The sequence below is a fragment of the Centroberyx gerrardi genome, chromosome 16 (assembly GCF_048128805.1).
Source record: "Centroberyx gerrardi isolate f3 chromosome 16, fCenGer3.hap1.cur.20231027, whole genome shotgun sequence".
NCBI lineage: Eukaryota > Metazoa > Chordata > Actinopteri > Beryciformes > Berycidae > Centroberyx > Centroberyx gerrardi.
The window spans coordinates 95,616-117,389 of record NC_136012.1 but is presented as its reverse complement, the minus strand read 5'-3'; the positions used below and the strand labels follow the sequence as shown (position 1 = coordinate 117,389).

General features: G+C 40.5%; 1 protein-coding gene and 1 long non-coding RNA gene across 2 annotated transcripts in view; one reads left to right on the top strand and one right to left on the bottom strand.

The window, feature by feature from the left end:
- Positions 1–21,774, bottom strand: part of LOC139914559 (uncharacterized) — a 128,787-nt gene that overhangs the window by 20,308 nt on the left and 86,705 nt on the right. The gene's annotated exons all lie outside the window — the stretch shown is intronic.
- On the top strand, positions 16,256–21,598 carry igbp1 (immunoglobulin (CD79A) binding protein 1). Its single transcript, XM_071902906.2, has 3 exons — positions 16,256–16,732; positions 16,818–17,147; positions 19,534–21,598. The coding sequence occupies exons 1-3, from the start codon at positions 16,256–16,258 to the stop codon at positions 19,804–19,806; spliced, it is 1,080 nt and encodes a 359-aa protein (XP_071759007.1). The 3' UTR covers positions 19,807–21,598.

The window sequence follows — 21,774 nt, the reverse complement described above, 5'->3', positions numbered from 1 at the left end:
CTATATGATTAAGGTGCACATAGTAGTTTCGGATGTAGCCTGAATGACTGGACTATTTCTCTAACATGACTGAAGTTTGTGGAATAAGCAAAATTATTTACCTTGGTGGAGGAATGCAAAGTGTGAATTAGTCAGCTTGCTGGTAGAATTACTCATATCTGACTGCTTATTTGGTTGTAGTCTAAACATTGTATTGCAGTGCAGACTGCAAGGGTTAGCTTGGAAGCCAGACATGCCTCACTCACTCACTCACTCACTCACTCACTCACTCACTCACTCAATCCCTTTCTCACTCAGTCACTCACTGACTTGCTAAGTCACTCACTCACTCACTCACTGAGTCACTCAACAGCCCATCATTCGCAAGTCGAAAAGAGCCTGTTTGCATCTGCCAATTGCCTAGCCTCCTGCCTATGCTTGCAGCACATGCACAACTAGCAGCTCAATTCCCTCAACCCGGTCACAGCTCCTCTCATTCGTGAATCGAGACTCAATTCTTGAATGTCTGAGTGTGACACTGTGGAGCCATGAACGAACGACTCCTTTGGCAGAGTGAGTCCTGACTCCCAGTTCCTTATGAAGAGTTGGTCGCCATGAACAAATCGTTCACGGATCTTCCATCACTAACATACAGGGGCCGCAAGTGACGCACCTCCACACCAGGGGCGGAAACAATGTGACCTTAACTTTTTTTTTTTTTTTTTTTTACAATGTGACCTTAACTGCCAAGGAAGAAAGTGGGTGAATTCTATCACACAGAAGTAATATGTCTTCTGTGACTAAACAATGGTGTTGAGATTCACCTCTTGATGATTTGCATGTTTCTGTTATTTTAAGGCTTAGAAAATTACAGAAAAGCCTTTGTAACAATGGAGAACTACAATGTAGAATGTACCAATTGTTGATAGCTGGACTGTCGCACATGTGTAGATTTTCACCCCTTGAGATGCAATTTGGGAATTCGCTAAAGTAGGGTTGCCAACTTTGGTCAGCTGGCTGGAGTGAATCATGGGCTGGAGGCATGGAGTGAGTCATGTCATAGGCTTTAACTTTTGCGCTTGCATGTCTTCACCATAAATCATTATGGCACTTTGAGACTCACTGTGAATTAAAAATGCAATATAAATAAAATGCATTATTATTATTTATTTAGCCTAAACATTCACAAACTGATCATTGGCCATCACTTGTCACTGACAGATGCATGAATGAATATTTGTTGCAGCTGAGAATTACAGTATAACACCTGAGCCATAGTGTTAATTTACATTATGAACATTGTTTGTTTTCTACATTTTAAACATCAGTAGCTATATGTAGCCCTATAATGACATATATTCATTCTCACACACAATGACAAGTCATGGATATTCGGCTTTGTTGAGGAAATCACTCAGAATCATTTTAGGAGTTTGCTGGAGTGGAGTGTTTAATAGTATACTAGTATATGGTTAGCTTAACTATGAAACAGCTTGAACTCCTCTGGTGAACCAGTACTTTTAGGCACAGTCATTCTACAGCATCAGCTGTAGCGTCAGCCTCTTGTAGTCAGCCTCTACGCACGAAGACTCCAGGCGCACAAAGACTAGGGTTCTATCTGCGGGAGTCAGTCGAGGGTAGGCAGAGAATAGGGACACGCGGCTAGGGTTGGCTAGGGTTTCTTGTAACTATCTTTCCTAGTTAACTTCTTTCCTACTTAACTGCTTTCCTGTCTGCTACACTATGTGTGTCACTCCCATCGCTGTTGTAACATCAGCTCATAGGCCCCGTAGACATGGCACTACTTTCAGGTGTAGGAACCCATGTAATTTTATTTACCCAATTTGCACCAGTAGTCCTTCTCTTACTATTGCTGGAGGACTCTGGAACTGCCAGTCGGCAGTTAAGAAAACTGAGACTATCTCAGCCCATGCTCTATCTCAATCCCTCCACTTTCTGGCCCTCACTGAGTCCTGGATCATACCTGAAAATACTGCCACCCCAGCATCCCTTTCAGCTGCTTATTCTTTTTCTCACACCCCCAGAGCCTCTGGCCGTGGGGGAGGCACTGGACTCCTCATTTCACCCAAGTGGACTTACACTGTCATTCCTTTTTCACACCTCTCAATATCCTCTTTTGAATTCCATGCTTTTTCTGTATCTTTACCTATCAAGCTCAACATTGTGGTAATTTACCGCCTCCCTGGTCAGCTTGGTGACTTCTTTGATGAGTTGGATGTCCTCCTCTCTTTCTTCCCTGAGGATGGCACTCCACTCATTCTTCTGGGTGACTTCAACATCCAGCCAGACAAATTGCAATCCCCGCCTTCGTTAACTTTTTCTCATCTTTTGACCTCTCCCTTTCTCAATCTCCTCCGACTCACAAGGCAGGGAACCTGCTTGACCTCATCTTCACCAGATCCTGCTGTACCTCCAACCTTACTGTTACCCCTCTCCCTGTACCTGACCATCACTTTATAACCTTCTGCCTTCCCATCTCACCCCCCACCTCCCACTTAACATCCACTCACACTATCACCACCGGGTGCAACCTAAAAACTCTCTCACCTACCTTGTTCTCTTCTGCTGTCCTTTCCTCGCTTCCCACAGCTGAGCAGTTCTCTCTCCTGTCCACTGAGGAGGCCTCCACTACTCTTCTATCCTCTCTTTCCTCCTCTCTTGACTCTCTCTGCCCTCTAACCACTAAACCAGCTCGATCCTCTCCACCTGCTCCTTGGCTGTCTTAATCTCTGCAAACTCATAGAACAGAGCTTCGGGCAGCTGAGAGGAAATGGAGAAAATCGCAGCGCCCTGACGATCTCGCTGCCTACCACCTTCTCCTCTCCAACTGATGATTTTGTCACCTAATTTGCTAAGAAGGTGGAGGACATCAGCTGTTCCTTCCATCATCCGGCCACTAACAATACTTCCTTACTCCAAACCTGCATCTCTGCCCCTCGTCCCTGGGCTTGCTTCCTTCTCTCCCCTCTCCCCAGAATATGTCCTCACACTTGTCAGGTCTAACCAAGCCACCACCTGCCCCCTTGATCCTATCCCTTCCACTCTTCTCCAAACCATCTCCACTGACATCACTCCCTTCCTCACTGCCCTTATCAATTCCTCCCTGTCCTCTGGCCTTGTTCCAGCTGCTCTAAAGACTGCCAGAGTCAAGCCTCTTCTTACAGTTTCTCAGTCGCTTTGGTACATTTCCGAATCATCCTTAACATTTGCAAAACAGTAAGTGCATTTCTCGAAACAATTCGTATAAACAGCACAACACAGTGGATTACCTGCAAAAGCCCGTAACTTGCTCAAAATCCTTAGTTTATCTCTCAAAAGTAAATATTTATGTCAATGAACATGTCAGTGCCATCAGAATGACAAGTCCTTGTGTCATTGTTTACAAACAAGACAGTCAAAATGCTTAGCCATGTTGTTAATATAACAGTGTACTCTGTAAGTATTTTCTGATGTAAACTATGGCTAAGGTATTGATGACAATTATTGAAAATGCACAAGGCTGCACTTTTTCTGTATGGCATATATCAATTTCAACAGTACAAAGTTACACATTACTGTATGTGGGAGATTGATTGCAAGAGATTGGACAGGATTCACATTTACGCTTTTACTGTTTGTACTGTAATTTGTTGACAGACCATGTCATTGCGATACAGAAAAGAAAAAGAAAAAGACAAGACTGTTTTACAGCACTGCATAGCACAGAGGAAAAAAATACAAAATTAGAAATGTAAACATAGGAAACACCCCTTAGGCAGAACTGTACATGCAGCGCTGTATGGGGAATTCTTCTTCTTCCCGGCTGTTGACCCTGTTCATTTCCTTGTTGTTCTTCCATTGTCAGACATTGTAACACTGTGTTGTGCTCTGTCTATATATGCTTGCCAATTGAAGGTTCATGAGATGCACCTCTGAGCTATTTTAGAGAACTGGTTGATCATAGGTTGATCTAATGCTTCACACATTCCCCTTCATTAGTGAAAGTCAAGATTCACCTGAGAGCAATTCATCAATTCAGGACACATTTACAAAAAAAGTCTAATAGAAATGTATAGAAAATATGCTTGACAGATTATGACAACTGGTTCAACCATTTTGCATGTAATGACTTATGCAATGAACTAATGCCTAGATGTTTTGGGGGGTAAGACTATTCAACAGAGAACCAGTATAATACATTTTGATCAACATGACATAAACAATTGATAATGTAGGAAACAGCAGACAATTGTACATAATCATTTGCATGAATGTGCCAAAGCATTTGCAATTTGTTCAAAAGAATGAGAAATTGCTTTTATGATGTGCACAAATGACTAGATGATGTGGAGGTTGTAGAACAAGTAGTTTTGAGAATTTCAATTCTGATCTGAGAAATGTACCAAAGCGACTGAGTAAGAAACCCTCCCTTGACCCTGCTGCTATCCAGAACTACAGACCTGTATCTCTTCTCTCCTTTCTATCCAAAACCCTGGAGCGAGCAGTTTCCAACCAACTCTCTATCTATCTCTCCCCGAATGGCCTCCTGGACCCTCTTCAATCCGGTTTCAAGGCTTCTCACTCTACTGAGACTGCACTCCTTGCTGTCACAGAGGCCCTGCACACTGCCAGGGCTTCATCCCTCTCCTCTGTCCTCTGTCTGCTGCTTTTGATACAGTTGACCACCAAATCCTTCTCTCCATCCTATCTGAACTGGGAATCACTGGATCTACACACTCCTGGTTCGCATCCTATCTGTCTAACCGCTCATACCAGGTCTCATGGAGGGGATCTCTGTCCAGACCCTGCACACTTAGCACCGATGTCCCTCAGGGCTCAGTCCTGGGGCCCATGCTATTCTCTCTGTATACTAAATCCCTCAGCCATGTGATCTCCTCTCTCGCACATATCAAATTCAAGACACTGGTACTTGCCTACAGGGCAGTACATCAGACCGCCCGCAACTGCCAACACGAGGATGGTGTTTAACCAAACAGTTAATTTCATGCACAAAATGCAATCAACTGGAACTTCCTATAAACGGGGGGGGGGGGGGGGGGGTTAGGACTTCCTAATATCCTGTTTTACAATTGGGCCTGTCACACACGTATCATATCTGACTGGATTCATAGTTATCTTAAAGGAGTGCATGGTCACATGGATGAATGGAGCTGTTCACCTTCAAATCTCCTTAGTTTGCTAACGGGCGATAAAAAGCAGATCACAACCAACATCAGAAATAACCCAGTTATATACAACACAGTTAAGGTATTGGGCGAGAGATGGTGACCTATACAGGGAGGAAGGGGTTTTCATCTTCTTTGACTCCTATAATTGGCAATAAGGCCTTCCTCTGGCACAGGAAGGGGATTAGAGTTATTGGTGACTTATATTCAGAAAATTCATTAATGTCTTTTACACAGATTAAAATTCAGTTTGGCATACCATGTACACACTTTTTTGGCTTTTTGCAGGTTCGCCATTTCATACAAATGGATATTTTGCTGCCTCCTGGTGGTCCAGTGGTTAGACCCCTGGATAAGTGCCTCACAGGGTTCACCAAAACTAGAGGGTTTATTTCATATTTTTACCAATCATTGGATTCCTGGAATGAACATAATATTGAACATGTTCAGTCAGTATGGGAGAGAGATCTGGGGACTAAGTACGAAGTAGACGATTGGGCTGAGTGCATCCTTGCATGTCACGAAACATATGGCTATAACAGATTTAAGGAAACTCAATATAAAATCTTACACAGACAGCATAGAACACCCTACATTCTTAATAAATTTGACCCCAGCCGAATTTGACCCCAGCCGATCTCTTCTTTGCCTGAAGCGCAAAACAGAGATTGGTACTTCCATACATTGCCTGTGGCAATGCCCCATCATTTGTAAATTCTGGTCATCAGTAACCAAAGAATTAAATGCCATTTTAGAAACTAGAATTGAAAAAACACCGGGTCTGTTCCTGCTTAATCTGCCTGACAAGAACCTGCCTCTTAAAGCGTCTAATATTCTGCTCCTCCAAAAATTGATTTTTTTGGCCAGAAAATTTATTCTTTTTAACTGGATTATGGATAAGCCTCCTACAGTCACGCGGTGGTACTGGGAAATATTTAGGGTCTTACCCATGGAGAGACTCTGTGCTAGAGCCAAGGGTAGCCTAAAGATCTTTAATAGGATATGAAAACCCTTAATCAGCTACTTACCGGATGATCTGGTCACCCTCTTGCATGGAGGCAAAGATACCTTATATTGGAGTACTTCAGGGCAACCACAAGGGACTCATTCTACCTGAGCAGCCAGTGCCTACTTGCCTTACGATGATAAACAGTCGGTCATAGTTTACCTTCATCAACATCATTGACCAAAATTAGTAAATGAATGAAATTGAAAGTGCTAAAGGGCCAATTTGTTGCATACTATGAACTTACCTCAATTTACAGTCTTTTCCTTTATAATTGTTGTGTACTGTGCAAAAGTGTTTGTGCTGTGTGCTCCGTAAATTGTGAGAGATGACCTCAGGGGTTGGATAGGTTGGGGGGACAGGAAGGACAGTGTTTTTTTTTGTTAGATTTTTTTTATTAGGTTGTTATTGTTGGCTGTATGTTTGTTTTGTTTTGTTTTTTTGTTTCTTCTATAAAAGCAAAATGGAGCATTACTAGCCAATTGTGTTTTTTCTGTTGGAACTTGTATGTACCTTAGTAATGTTCCTGAATAAAGAGATTTAAAAAAAAAAAAAAATGCAATCAAACTCTCATGTAGTATTTGGTCAGGTAGTCTGTTACACACTGACCCAGAAAACACCAAGAACAGCTATCAATACTATACAATACAATTTGTGTTATGTGGATTTTTGGTTGATAGTATAAAATATGTATACTGTAGATAATTTATTTTACTTTTGCTTGTTAAACAGCATGGGACCTCTTGTTTTACTGTGTACTATACTGAAAGAAAGAGTTATATCAATACACAGGATATGATGTTAATATCCCTTGTGCCATAATCCAAGGTGAGCATTCCTATAGATGCCCAATTCAGAGTTTAACAGAATGATATACTACCATACCAATGAGTACCATAGAAAACATAAGGCTACACCGTCATAAATCTACAGCACCATAAGACAGGCATCAACATTCACCAGCTACCTATTCTAGCTTCAGGGTGAATGAGTGTAGGCAAATCATTGGGGTTATCAAGTGGGCACACTCCTTCACAGATGTTTCGCTGAATTAGGCCCACGACACCTCAAGAAGGCTCAACAGTGTATTCCAGCATTCCAGAAACACCCCCCTCTTTGCCCAGACACAGCAGACCCAAGTCCACTTGAGTTGCACCTTGTTATCAACAACACTACTTTACAATACACACTACCATCAATATCCCTTTCTATTCAGGACATTAGGTTACACACTACATCTAAACCCTACCAAGTCACACACTATGAAAGTTATATATAATAGAAATACTGCAGAAAAGGCTTCAGTGTATTTTACTTTTTCACATTCTACAGTGTTGTGGATCCAGATTTTTTACATAATTAAAAGATCCACAAAACAAAATAGTAATGGAAACAAAAATTCCAATACTCCAATAGGCAATTCACTCGCGACTCCATAACCTGACAACAGCCAATATGGACACACACACACACACACACACACACACACACACACACTGTCACACACACAGGAGGAGAGAGAGAGCTGCTGTCGGTAACCAGCTCTAGTGTTTTCTATCAAATTTACCCGGTGGTCACATTTTATAATAAAACTGGTTTCATTATTATTCATAATTGTGTTATTCTCACTCTCATCCATCCCTTAAATAGAGAAATAGTTTGTGACGGGTCAGTACATCTAAATGAATCAAACTTTCGAGTTTTTCGGGTTTTCAAGCTTTTTCTTAGATGGAGCTATCTGGTCTTTATACAGCTCCGGGCAGCCTGCCTACACACTGAGTGTTGTACTCATTTTAGACCAGTAGAGAGCAAGACATCCTATTTAATTACTGTTAATTGTTTCTATTTCATTATATTTTATTTTATATATTTTTATTTTAGATGGTGACTTATGAAGTCATGCATGTTGGTAAATGTTAACCGTTTTTAGTTTTACTGATTATACTTGTCTATGGTGAGAGAAGCACTGTAATGGTAGTTTTCAATTTTGGTGTGGGTAATTGTTTAAGAAAATAATTAACAAAAGCATACTTCTATTTAAATTTGTTTGTAATATGGCTTAAGGTTAGCGTAACTTAACGTTGGTGTTTTTTAATGCATTTCTTACCGTCAACAAATCCTATGAAAATAACAAAATCAGCAATGATTTTGTTTTGCCAACAAGTCTCGTCCATCGGTATGTATCGAGCCCGAGAATAATCCGGTACAAATGATTTGTTCGTTTATTTTTGACCAGCACTATAGAGTAACACAGAACAAATTGCAGTCCATATTGACTTATTAAGGAACGCAACATCTTGCCCTTCGTTAAGTGACGATTCCATATTACTCGTGATGGTTGACAGACACAACGATACCCTGTAACCCAGGTAATAACTGTGGTTGCAGGTTCTTACCTCTAACCATCTAGAACCCACAGCGTAAACCTGCTTAAACTGGTTGCTGGTCTAAACTGTTTTTTGGGCAATGCTGGTCTATTGCTGGGCAATGCTGGTCTATTGCTGGTCTATGATACTGCTGCTTTTATGCTGGCTTTATGCTGGTTTTGCTGGTGAGCAAGCAGGTTAATGCTGGGAGACCAGCTTGACGAACTTGAAAATACTGGGAGACTGAAGACCATGCTGGTCTAAAATGGTTTTAGCTGGGCAATGCTGGTCTATTGTTGATCTAAGCTGGGCAAAGGTCTTGTTGGTTTAGCTAGAGGAGCCATTGTGTTAAGCCTATAAATCCATAAATCCACAACATTGTCTCTTTGAGAATTTTTAGTGATATCTTGGAGCATAGGTTCAGCATGCAAGATGTGACAGTGTTTCATAAGAATGTTTTTATTTTTTTTTAATTATTATTTATTTAACCTTTATTTAACCAGGAAGGCCCATTGAGATTAATAACCTCTTTTTCAAGGGAGACCTGGCCAAGATCGGCAGCAGCACAGAAAAAACAAGTAGTTTTAGACAGACTACAATACTATAATAAGAACAGATACAGGAACAGAAGCATAGACAACATTTTAAAAGGAAAAATCCATTACACAGTTGAGAAAGTTGTTAATTAAAAACAGGGACATTCCAACGAATCAGCCTCCAATTCTTTCATTTTGTTTTTCAAAGAATTTAGCGAGATTAACTTGTGATTTTGCAGAGCAATGGCTAAAACCAGTTACAAAACAGACCCGTGGCTCATTGTGTATCTTGGTCTTTTTAGACAGCAAGTCAGCTCTTGTAGTGGATTTAGCGGGGTTAAGAGCCTTGTCAGTTACATTTGTGGAGTAGCCTCATAAAACTTTTAGTTTTTGCTACAAAGTGATCAGACGGCGTAATCTCAAATATTGACCCATCCCATAGGGATATTGGTCTTGATGTGCCATAGTTGGTTACCCTGCTGAAAAAATATTACAAACCATTACAACATTTTATAATGTTTTTAATGGTTTATTGGGAATTGTAATGGTTTCCGGTGGTATGTAATGGTTTGTATTGTTATGTCTGTTGGAAACCATTAGAGCATGTTGTGTTCTATTGGAAACTACTAGAGACCACTAGAATACCATCAGGAGACCATACAGTGTGTGATGGGTACTGGTGTTCTAATGGAAATCATCAACCATCCTGGACCAAGGCACAGCCAGTGGTGCCTACTGGTGTTGGATACCATCAGCGGCACCACTGGTCAACCTTACCTGCTGGTTTTCATGCACAGTCTTTTTCTTTTTTTTGTGATAATTTTTTTATTAGGTGTATTTACAATAGTACATCTTGCAACAGTATGGATTGAGAAATGTATTTTATGAATGAGAGGAACAGTGGTGGTAGGTAGATTTGGCGATGTATATGTATATTTATGGGCAGTGGTGGCCTAAAGGTTAAAAGAGCAAGCTTGTGACCGGAAGGTCGTTGGTTCAATCCCCCGGACTGGCAGGATAAATCTGGGTGGGGAAAGTGAAAAGCAGCACTTGCCCCTCCCTCATTACCACCACTGAGGTGCCCTTGAGCAAGGCCCTTAACCCCAACCGCTCCAGTGGAGCTGCTCAGTGGCCAGCAGTCACATCAGACTGTGGTTATACTGGTCAGCTTCCAGGTGTGAATGTGTGTGTGAATGTGATCAGGGCGGGCCTGAAACTGAGAGCATTGCTCTCAGTGAAACTCCCCCTGAATAAATAAAGGTGAAAAAAAAAAAATAGGATTGGTGGGGGGATCAGAAAAAAATAGTAATTTAAAACGAATTTCTACACCACCTAACCTCTTGGATTAAGTCAAGAAACAGCAACCCTGTATAATGTTAACCAAAAATGTAAAATTATGTTATATTACTAGATTTCAGCATTGAGGTGCTTACATTCATGATTTTGCATAGGCATACTAACCTAAAAACCTATTTTGGGAATCGCGAGAAAGTTTCAGAGCAACAGAGACACAGAGCTCCCTGTAACCTTAGTAACTCACTCTTACTCCTGCCTGTGTAACAGAGAGGAAAAATCACATACCTTATTTTCCTATTATATTTATTTTCATTTACATATTTTATTTCCAAAGTACGTTTTTCTTGATTTATGCATTTTATTTGACCAAAATCCCTCACTTTGTTTTTATTATAAATGAGTGTTATTATTTTGATTTCCGGCACCATCCGGTGACGTTGCAGTGTATTTCCGCACTCTCGTCAGTTATCTGATCTGACAAGAGGTGAGTCACGTTCGTATGGGCAGTGCCACTGAGATGATATGGTTCATAAAATAAAATTTGTTTAAGTGTATAATGTTTGATTATTTTATTGTAAAGATGTATTGGGTTGATACTACAGGTTTTTGTTACATGTCTGAGGTTGAGTATTGTGTGTGCCAGGCGTGACGAGGACCTTTTTTCTTTTCTGTCAAACTGATTTACAGGTATGTGAATGGTTACACAGGCACAGTTATTAAGTATAATTGTTATGGTATCTCTTTTGTATTGATTATTTTTGTTTGTATCCTTGTTCTTGGGGTATATATTGTATTGTTGTAATTTTGATACAACCTTTTGTGTACTTTCAATACATTTTATTTGTTTAGTTTGAGTTTACATCTGATCTGACGAGAGGTTGAGTATTGTGTGTGCCAGGCGTGACGAGGACCTTTTGCTTTTCTGTCAAACTGATTTACAGAAATAAAAGTTTATCGCCTGAAGTCGTGGTATGCTGTGATCACTCATGCACCAGAACACAACACAGTGTAGCTGGTTTGGACCGGCTACACCTGCGTGCGCACGACGCGAAAGGAGAGGGAGAGACGCAGAAGAGCCGCTGACTGAGATTACTCTGAGCACCATGCATGGGAATAAATTACAATATAATAGATTTGTGTATATTTCTCGCTATTCAGATGGTCTGAATAACTCGCTGCTGCACGGTGCTGCTCTGTCTTGTCTGTCCGTGCGCTGTCAGTGTCTCTTTTCGCGCCGCAACGTTATCAGTTATGAATTTATTTTTCACTGCATGAGAAAATGGACTTGTGGCGTGAGAGCGTGTGAAAAATGTCAATTGCGTGAGTCTCACGGTCAATGCGTGAGAGTTGGCAGCCCTGTGAACTCGCTTGACATTATTATGTATGCAACTGCCAATCAGATTTACTTACTTATAAATCGAAGCTGCCGGAACACTGTTCCGGATCATTCAGGCCCACTTTAACCCCTGAGTATATAGGAGCCAACCAAGTCCCAAAGAACTAAAAGCAGCTCAGGGGAAAGCCATCAGGCCCAGGGGATTTGGATTTTGGCATTGAGGCTAAAGCTTCTTTGAGTTCTGACAGGGAGATCGGGTTATCTAGTATGACAGTATCTAGTATGACTTAACATCTCATAATTATGACTTAATATCTCATAATTATGAGATAGTATCTCATAAATATGACATATATGGAAGAAAAGCAGAATTTTGTGTTGTTTAAAGATGCAACTGCAAAGCAGAATCTACCTTCATAGTCGCCACCAGACACTCCAAGTTTAACAGGTAAGATTCTTTGGACAGCAATTAAAACACCTTTGGATTTATTGGAGGTGCAAGAAGAGGAAATGACCTTGTAATGTTTGTTCTGAAACCTGCTAATGTCTCTTGCAACAGTGGTAGATCAACATTTTTTTGCTTCAACAGCTCCATGCATTTAATCCTTTTCACAGGTGAGTTAAGTCCACGTATATTTAATGTTAAAAAATTACAGGTAGCCATCAGTCAAGGTGAGAGAAACAGATAGCAATGGCCGTCACAAGTGAGGCACCGGGAGGGTGATAGAATATCAGATGGATATGTGGGAAAATAGGCAGAAGGAAGAGTCTTTCTGTATTCGGGATGGTTGTAGTAGGAAATATACCTATACACTGTTGCAAAGTGTACAGAGTGTGCATGGAGTGTCATTAAAGAAAAGAAAAAAAGTTAAAAGAAAAGAGCCAGTATGCCAGGGGCATGAATTAGGCCCTGTCCACACGTATATGGATATTTCTGAAAACGCATTTTTTCCTCTTCCTTTTTCAAAAGATATTCCTGTCCACACCAACAGTGTTCTCTCCGTCCACACGAGAACGCAAAAACGATTTAAAACGCCTCCGCAGCTTTCACGTTGTGGAGCGCTTTCCGTTCAAATGCCATTATTTCCTATAGAAGGGCACGGATTCCGCACTCACCAACGGCTGCAACTACTTTCCTACGATCTGCCGCGGTTGGTCGCGCAAAGAGTGGAAAATAGTTGAACTTGAGCGGATAAGATCCGCACTCACTTCACAAGAGGACAACTCAGCGTCACTTTGGTTACCTGCCAACAAACTGAGCGCTCTGCTTGGTTTCTGCCACTTTTTTCAAAAGCGAGGCGGATTTCTCTTTCAAATATTTTTTATTGAGCCAAAGAATCTTATACATACAGTATATTATTGTGTCAATGCTCATTTTCATTTATATGAAAAAATTATAAAATTATATTTACATATCTTCACAGATACAAAACATATGATACAAAAAATATAGGATTGTTTCTTGAGATTTGGAACAATATCAAAAACAAACAAACCAAAAAGAGAAAGGGAAATTAAAAGTAAGGAAATAGGTGACCTTTATCTTCCCCGTAGCGAGGTGGATTTCAAGCAGAAGAGTAAAGTAAGATAAGTACAGCTAGGTTGACTTGTAAACACGTAATCAAACATAACAGTACTGACTACACGTAAACAAACTTGTGGTCCGCCATCGCTCATAGGTTCCTGACGCATGCTCAACACAAATAAAACAATTGCCAAGTGCAAGTTGAGGTCACGTTTTCAGTGACCTAAAACGCCGTGTGGACGGGAGGCCAAAACGCAGAGAAAATACTACGTTTTCTAAAATATCCATATACATGTGGCAGGGCCTTAACCCCTGAGAAGTCACTGGAAAAAAGTACATAGCAGTGTTCGCTATGCTGCACAGTCTTTTTCAACATTTTCCCCTTCTGTAATTCTTTCCCCATTTAATTTCATGACCACAAACAAATGAATGTATGTTTATGGAGGTTTGTTATCCCAAACAAAAAAATATATATATTTGGAATACTATAGTATACTACAGTATGTGATTCCCTCACATCCCTCACATCATGTTGTGTGTTGTGTTTTATTAATGTCTGTACTTGTGTAACTTAGGAGGATTCAGTGAAATAATAGTGAAATAAAATAAAATGAATAATAGAAAGAGGGAAGAGAGAAAAAAGAGACAAAAAGAGGAAACAGTAGAGAAAGAGTATTTGTATTGTTAAAAGAAGAGAAGAGATGTGTTACAATTACAATTTCCCATTTGGCAGACACTTTTATCAAAGCGACGTACACATGAGATTTTAATACAACACAAGCAAGGATCTAGTCAAGAGAGAACAACGAGAGTAAGAGCCATAAAGCTAAGTTCTAGTCCAACAGGACATAGGTGCCAAGAGGCAGTGCATAGAGGCAGTGCATAGAGGCAGATAAAGATTTATTTATTTATTTATTTTTAGCAATTACACAGTCCATCAGGTGAGAAGGTGTTCGCTAAAGAGCTGGGTCTGTAGCCTTTTCTTGAAGATTGAGAGGGATTCTGCAGATCGAATGGAGTTTGGTAACTCATTCCACCACCGAGGAACCACAGAAGAGAAGAGTCTGGATAGAGACTTAGGGCCTTGTTGTGGTGGCAGCACCACCCTTAGCAGAGCGTAGTGAGCAGGAGGGAGCGTAGACCTGAACGAGGGAGTTCAGGTAGGTGGGAGCCGTTTTGGTTGCTGCTTTGAGTGACGTGCTGTTTTGGGCTGGTTGAAGACCAGGCGCACTGCCACGTTCTGGATCATCTGCAGAGGTTTGAGCATACATGCTGGGAGCCCTGCCAGTAAGGAGTTGCAGTAGTCAAGGAGTGATATTACAAGAGCCTGTACTAGGTGTTGTGCTGCATGTTCAGACAGGTAGGGTCTAATCTTCCTGATGTTGTACAGGGAAAATCAACATGACCGAGCAACAGAAGCCACATGCTCTAACGTGTTAAAAGAGTAAAAATGTTAAGGAGCTGTAGGTTAAAGTAGGTGAAGCAATGAAGATAGGGATATGTATGAAAGAGTATGGAAGACTGATGCTGTTAATGGGGTGTCAGGGTGGCATGTACTGTAGTAGCTATTGTACACAGAGGTGTTCCGGTTGCCCATTTTGCTTCTTCTATTATTGGTTTGATGGCTGGGTTATTGGTGGCTCTGTTGACATATTTCTGCGTTCAAACTGCGTTTCCCAATGTGGCTGAGGAGGCTGATAGGTCTGTAGCTGGTGATATTTTGTGGGTCCTTGCCAGGCTTACAGATCATGATGACAATGGCAGATTTCCAGGGTTTTATGGCTAGTAGTCACTATTTCCTGAAATGATTGTAATATGTATAGGAGACTACAAATTGTATAACTTGTAAATATAACTGTATATGTGTGAAATTTTATATTTCAAATTATGTCCTTGTTGGAGCTCCTCTGTTGTTAGTTTGGTCCACTAATTAAGGCACCTGGGTAGTGGGGTATATAAGAGGTGACTTGTAAGGCTGCTTGGGCTGGTAGTAGCACCTGTACAAAGTTCTGTGCTGTGTGTCTGAATAAAAGTGCCTCACCATGAGCTTAAAATGAGCTTTGACCTGCCTCCTGCCTCCTCACTGAATCTCCAGTTTAGGCCAACGTTATATACTATAGGAAAATGTAATAAACTATGATACTCTTCAAAATATCACATTATGGATTGTAGTGCACTATATACTATAGTAAATACTGTAGTATATTCTTCAAAATACTAAGGATAGTAGTGCACTACTAAATACTGTAGTGTACTATACGGTAGTCTTTCTCACATTACTGGATCTACAATACTATAAGTTAATATGAAAGAATAAGTGAAGTGCAACTGCTACAGTAGAGCTGTAATACACAACATACTATACTAGAGAGTAACATAATACTGCAGTGGACAAAATAGACCCTCACAAAAATTCTGTGGTAAAGCTCAATGGTAACAGCATTTCATTCATAACACAAAATCTGCCACTTAGTATTTACATAATTTATTGTATTTATTTTATTTTAATTACATTTACAGTATGATGTAAAGCATTATTTTGATTCATCTGAACGTGATAAAATATTAGTTAGCTTATATTAGTCTTCATCTTATATTATTATTATTATACCATTATTACAGGTTCCCAGGCTCTCACCAACTAAAACCAGCTGGTCACCAGCATAAACCAAGAACCATCAACAAATCTTTTTTCTCTCTCCTCACAATCTTGTGGGAGTTCATTTTGTGACAAAGAAATTTCAGAAAGTCAATATAGCGCATGACAATAGTTTATACTCAGGGGAGAGGAGGGAAATGAAAAATTTAAAATGTTTTTGGGCAGGACTCCAAGGAGGTTTTTATCGCAGTACTACCAAGGTGGTTAGTACCACGACCGGCCGCTTGGTGTCCGCGTTCAGGGGTCACGTTATAGAACCTCCTTGGTCACGTGCCACTCCCTGTGAATAAAGAACCAAAAATGCTCTATACACACCCGTCTCTGACAGAACGACCGACCAGTACGGAAGCCCGTAAGGCGGACAAAATGGCGGACTCTGAAAACGGCAGCAACGTTAGAAAGCCACTCGATTCTGACGTAGAACCTCTTAAACTATCCGACTTGTTAGATCGTGGATGGAAGTTATTTGAAGAGGTAGACACTACAAATGAAGCAACTGGATCTAACCCTATACAGGTTAAAGTGAAACGTGGTATTACGATGTTGGAAGAGGCGTCCAGAATGGTCGCTCAGCTTGACCTATTTAGCCGCAATGAGGACCTGGAGGAGATAGCGACCACAGACCTGAAATATCTGTTGTTACCCGCGCTTCTGGGTGCCCTGACTATGAAGCAGACGAGCCGAGACAAACGCTTAGACTTCGTCCAAACGGCTAGGGCGTACTTTCATGATTTCTTGAAGAGATGTAAAGAGTACAACGTATCAAATTTTGAATTGCCAAAGCCGATGATTGAAAACGCGGCTCTTGATGAAGAATCAGAAAACGGATATTCTACAACCAAGGTACTTAATGTAGGCAACAAATGGAAATGGCAATAATCAATGACATAATGAAACTATAAATTTAAGTGTTTGTTTCGTCTCCTAGCCTTCCTCCCCCAGCCCGCCAGACCTGGTTGCCATGGCATCGCAGAGACAGGCCAAGATTGAGCGGTACCGGCAGAGGAAGGAGATGGAAGCCAGACTATCTGAAGTTAGGATATCTGTGGAGAGCGGACAGGCCGATGATGAAGTTATCCGAGATTTCTACCTTCTCAGCGTGCGGAAATGGGTCACCATATCTTTGGAGGAAATCGACAGCATTGACCAGGAAGTGGAGATTCTGAAGAGAATGGATACTATGAAACCGCCATCCCAGTGTAAACAGCAAGCCAGGACACCTATGAAACCGTTCATCCTCACCAAGGACGCAGTACAGGTGAGGCACTGTAGAGGAGACTGACATGAAGCTGACCACAGTGGCCAGTGGATTCATACTTTACCAGCCAATTCAGTTTCTTAGTTGCCATAGTAGGTGTAAGAATGGATAAGCAACATTGAAAATGAGTTGACTGAGTGCAAAATGGCATTTAGGGTTTGTAAAAAAATTTTTTATTTGGCTGATGGGTTGTCTTATGCTGCATTCATGTCCTTTGTAAAAGATGGCAGATATGACTGTCCTACTAGAAGATACCATTCACCTCAACTTACAGCTGGTAAATACTATTAGAAAAACTGTTCATCTCAACATACAGCTGTTGCTGTATACCAGTGATTCTCAACCTTTTTCATATCAAGGACCCCTAATTTAGTACACATTAGAGCCACGGACCCCCATTTGATGAGATTTTGTCTTTCGGACCCAAATCTGAGAATGTTTTTATTGTTAGATATGATTTTGTCCAGAATTCCACAACTATCTGTATTGTACATGGAGATATAACAGTGAAACTATGATCAAAATAGTCATTCTCCTACATTCTCCTTGTTAACTTGAAAATGAAATAATGCTTAAAGGAATAGTTTGGTATTTTGAACCCTGGGCCCAAATAACACGTTTTCCGTCATCATCCTATCAGTAGAAACCATAACTTTGCTAGCCGCCTGCTCTGCCCGTCCGGTAACACCGGGAAGCCCCCTCCTACTCTACTGCAATAGAAACCTAGGGGCATACGCGACAGTCTTTGAAAAGTATGATAAACGTTGTTTTGCAAAACACGACGCTCACAGTATAATCATACCGGTAGTATGCTATCTTGAAAACATTGTAAAAAACCGAGCTTTCTGTCAATAGTTGTGTTCGATTTGGATAGGAACTACTTTTTCTCAAAGACACACCACCTTCTAAACCGGTGTAAGCATCCACGAGAGCCAGAAGAATCCAAAAATAATTGCTGACATTGTCAGCACAATTGACACAATTGTTTTTTACAATTTTTCAATTCATGGTAACAGCCATGGGGTAAGACTGTGGAGCCAACATGGCTGCCACTGAACACTGCCAGCTATGGTTATCACTGTGCAGACATAATCACTGTTAGCTTACCCAAAGGAAATCTCTAGGCCTTGACGACAAACAATAAATGTTCCTCCTGTTCCTCTTCCCAGTGGAAATATCAGAAATGAGGAATGTAGAAGGGCAGGTTCATGTTTTGGGAGCAAGCAGTTACAGCAGTACACAAAGGCACTTGTACTATGTCAGATGACATCATAGAAGAGGCAGAGATCCAAATTTGTCCAGTAGTAGCCTCAATAGACCATAGCCAGAAGATATTTTGCGTTTTGAGTAAGGGGCACGGCTGCGATCGTAGACATCAAATTCTTTGTAATTTGAATAACCAGCCAAAGCACACTGTTGTTTCCTCACTCTAACTTTTCTCGACTGGAAACGTCTCGCTGTCTTGCATTTGGTATACTCGCTATTGCTCTCTCCAGAACCAACATCTGAATAAGGTCACTGTTTAGCTAGTTATACCCATACACTATTCACACCCTATTTCTGGGGGCTATTGAAAGGCATTCTGGGAAACATAGGAAGTCACTAAGTGAAGTAGAGGTAGATGAGGCAGGTTTAGGGAAAATTGGTTAAACCAAAAAAGCAAATTGCAAAACTACAACACAAAATAACTTTTGGAGTGCAATAAACATCACAGATTGATGATATATAACACTAAGAGTATTTGAGGCTTGAGTTTTCCTTTTAACATCTTAGCCCCACACATGCAGCCTGTTCCATAAATTTACCGGCACAGGGGTCCTATGTGAACAGGAGCCGGTGTTGAAATGCCAGTAAATCAGTTCTGCCAATTTTACTGCTCAAGACCGTGTAACATAACTGACAAAGTTCTGTATCGAGCGTATGTGTGAATGATGCCATAACATTACCGGCACGAGCACGCACAGCGTCAGGATGCTCTGACGTGGGACGCTCCTGTTGTCGAACTGTGTGAGCGAAATACAAACCAGGCTGTAGCTTTATTTTTTGAGGAAAATGTCAAATTGGACAGATGTGGAAATAAGAGAGATCCTCAGAGTCCGGGCGGATGAAGTGATTTCATCTAGCGTCTTCACCCACTGTGTTTTAAAACTGCAGTGATGCCGGCGGTTAAACAGAATTTCCGTGAAATGACAGCAGTGGAATTTAACAGTATTTCCAGTGTTGTGTGAATGGTAGCATTACGTTATGGAAAGGCATGTCTTGTCAGAACAACAGAACAACTGCTACTTTTACCGGAAAAATCAAAACAGCAATTTTACAGGTTTCATGTGTAAAAGAGGCTCTTGTGTAATTCTATGTAAGGGAATATGTTTGTTGTGATCCACAGGCACGGGTATTTGGGGCTGGTTACCCCAGCCTTCCCACTGTGACAGTAGATGAGTGGTATGAACAACATCGGAAACATGGAGGCCTGCCTGACCAGGGGATACCCAGGAGGGTTGCTGTTGAGGAGGATGTTGATGCAAAGGAGCAGGAGGAAGAAGAGAAAGAGAAAAGGGTTGAGAACGACAACGAGGAGTCCCTGCAGAAAGCCAGAGATTGGGACGACTGGAAAGACACTCATCGAAGAGGTTATGGAAACCGCCAGAACATGGGCTAAACAAGCCCAAACAGCCACAAGCAGCAGTCATGTCAAGATAGGCTGGGGTTTTAATTCATTTTCATTCAAAGCAATCCAGGACACTTCCTGGATTGCTTTGAATGAAAATGATTTTTCTTCAAAATTCAAATACTGAAAAGCTTTTGGTATGAGGTCACAAAATCAACAAAAAAAAAGGAGAAGCTGCAGTTGATTTACTAATGCTAGATTATTTGGTCTCAGTTATTTGATAAGCTGGATATGACAACCTCTTCTTACAAAACGTTTTTCAGTGAATCTTGATGAAAATATACTTTTGAATTGATTGAATTGAACCCAGCCCTGACGTTATCTGGTCTGTAGTGTTTGTTCCCTAATACTGTCATTTAGAAATAATAAAGAAACAGATAAAACCACATGGCAAGCAACTGGGCGTATTTCCAAATAAAGTGATATTTCTCTTGAGTAGAACATTTTCAGTTTTTAGCATGAACACCTTCGTAAGAGTTGATTAACAGCCAGCTACCAGTACCGGCTGCACTGGGGACAGATGGTCACCACCACTTACTGACTTTTGTTTTGACAACCCAGTTCAAAAATAGATAAATAGACATAGCTAAGTGATCCCAGTTAATATTATTTAATTTTGTGTTCAGGGTCATACAAGAAGTAATTTTACACATTTGCAATCAATATTGGAAGCTGGGAGAAGTCAGAGTGCCAGTGTATTTCCAGGACAGCAAAAGGCAGAAGTTGTCAGACGCTAAACTTGATGGAGCTGAGTTTGCTAAAAGGTGAAAATGTTACGCCAAAGTGAAGTATTTTAAGGAGGTCTTTCATTGTGGTAGTATCAAATATTAATAATTTATTGCAGCAAGATGCCGTCTGCAAGTTTTAGTAGTGGCACTGAGAAGATTAAAGGGTAATGCTGCTGAGTTGTGGTTTTGAAATGTAGCATTACTCTTTTGTAGTACAGGTTGGGTTGTATTAGTTAACAATCATTCCAGGGACGAGAGGTTTGTACTGCCCCCTAATCTAAGATCCTCTCGGTAAATCACCATGATAATTGAAATTTAAGTGATTGAAAATGTGACTGTGACAGTACTAGGGCAGTCTATGTTCTATGATATAAATTGCATATGGATGTAAAAGTTCAGATATATATTGTGTGACCCACTCAGTAAGAATTATAAACCCAAACACAGATCCTGATAGTATCTTGATACACTGTTAAATGCCTTATTATAAAAATTAGGATGTGGTCTACTGCAAATCTGTAACGGTGATGGACAATGAGCAAGAAATGACAATGGGGAAACATGGCTACCACAACTTAGATTCATTTACTTAAACTTTACATTTCTTAATAGCATTTAATAAGAATCACATGGAACAGACATATCACCTTGTGAAGTGTTTTTTTTTTATTTTTTATGTTGGTTTTCACTTTTAAGTAGAAATGTGATTCATTTTAGAAAAGGTTTTCAAATTGAAAATTAGGGGGTGAGTACGCGTACCCAGAGTGACAAATACTGGTATTTGACCATTCATAAACTCCAATAGAAGTATGTACACAAGAGAGGAAATATTCTACCAGAGAGAAATACTATTGTTAATAAAATGGGTAATCCAAAACCTTTATATTGCATGATGAATCTGCCTGCTATTTAACAGAAATCACTTTGACATTTTCTTCTCTTTTTTTGTCCACTTTTGTAAAACTGCATTATTGTGTTGTCCCAAATTATTACTTTTCTGTAAATGATTTTATGTCATTGCATTGAAATATTCACAGAATAAATATATAAGCCAGCATGGTCAAAAAATGTTTCTGCCCACAAGTAAGTCAGGTAAACAACATGGATGGATACAGCAGTCAGGTCCAGTTTGGTGAGAGTTGTCACTCTACCAAGATCTGTAATAATTTTACAAAGGACACGATTTATCTACATGGGCCTAACAGTCTGAAAACATACAATAGGTAAAAGA

Excerpts from the sequence above, each read along its gene's own strand:
- igbp1 (XM_071902906.2), top strand. The coding sequence starts at position 16,256 with ATGGCGGACTCTGAAAACGGCAGCAACGTTAGAAAGCCACTCGATTCT. Across the intron at positions 16,733-16,817 it reads ACGGATATTCTACAACCAAG|CCTTCCTCCCCCAGCCCGCC; the intron begins GTACTTAATGTA and ends TTCGTCTCCTAG. Across the intron at positions 17,148-19,533 it reads TCACCAAGGACGCAGTACAG|GCACGGGTATTTGGGGCTGG; the intron begins GTGAGGCACTGT and ends TGTGATCCACAG.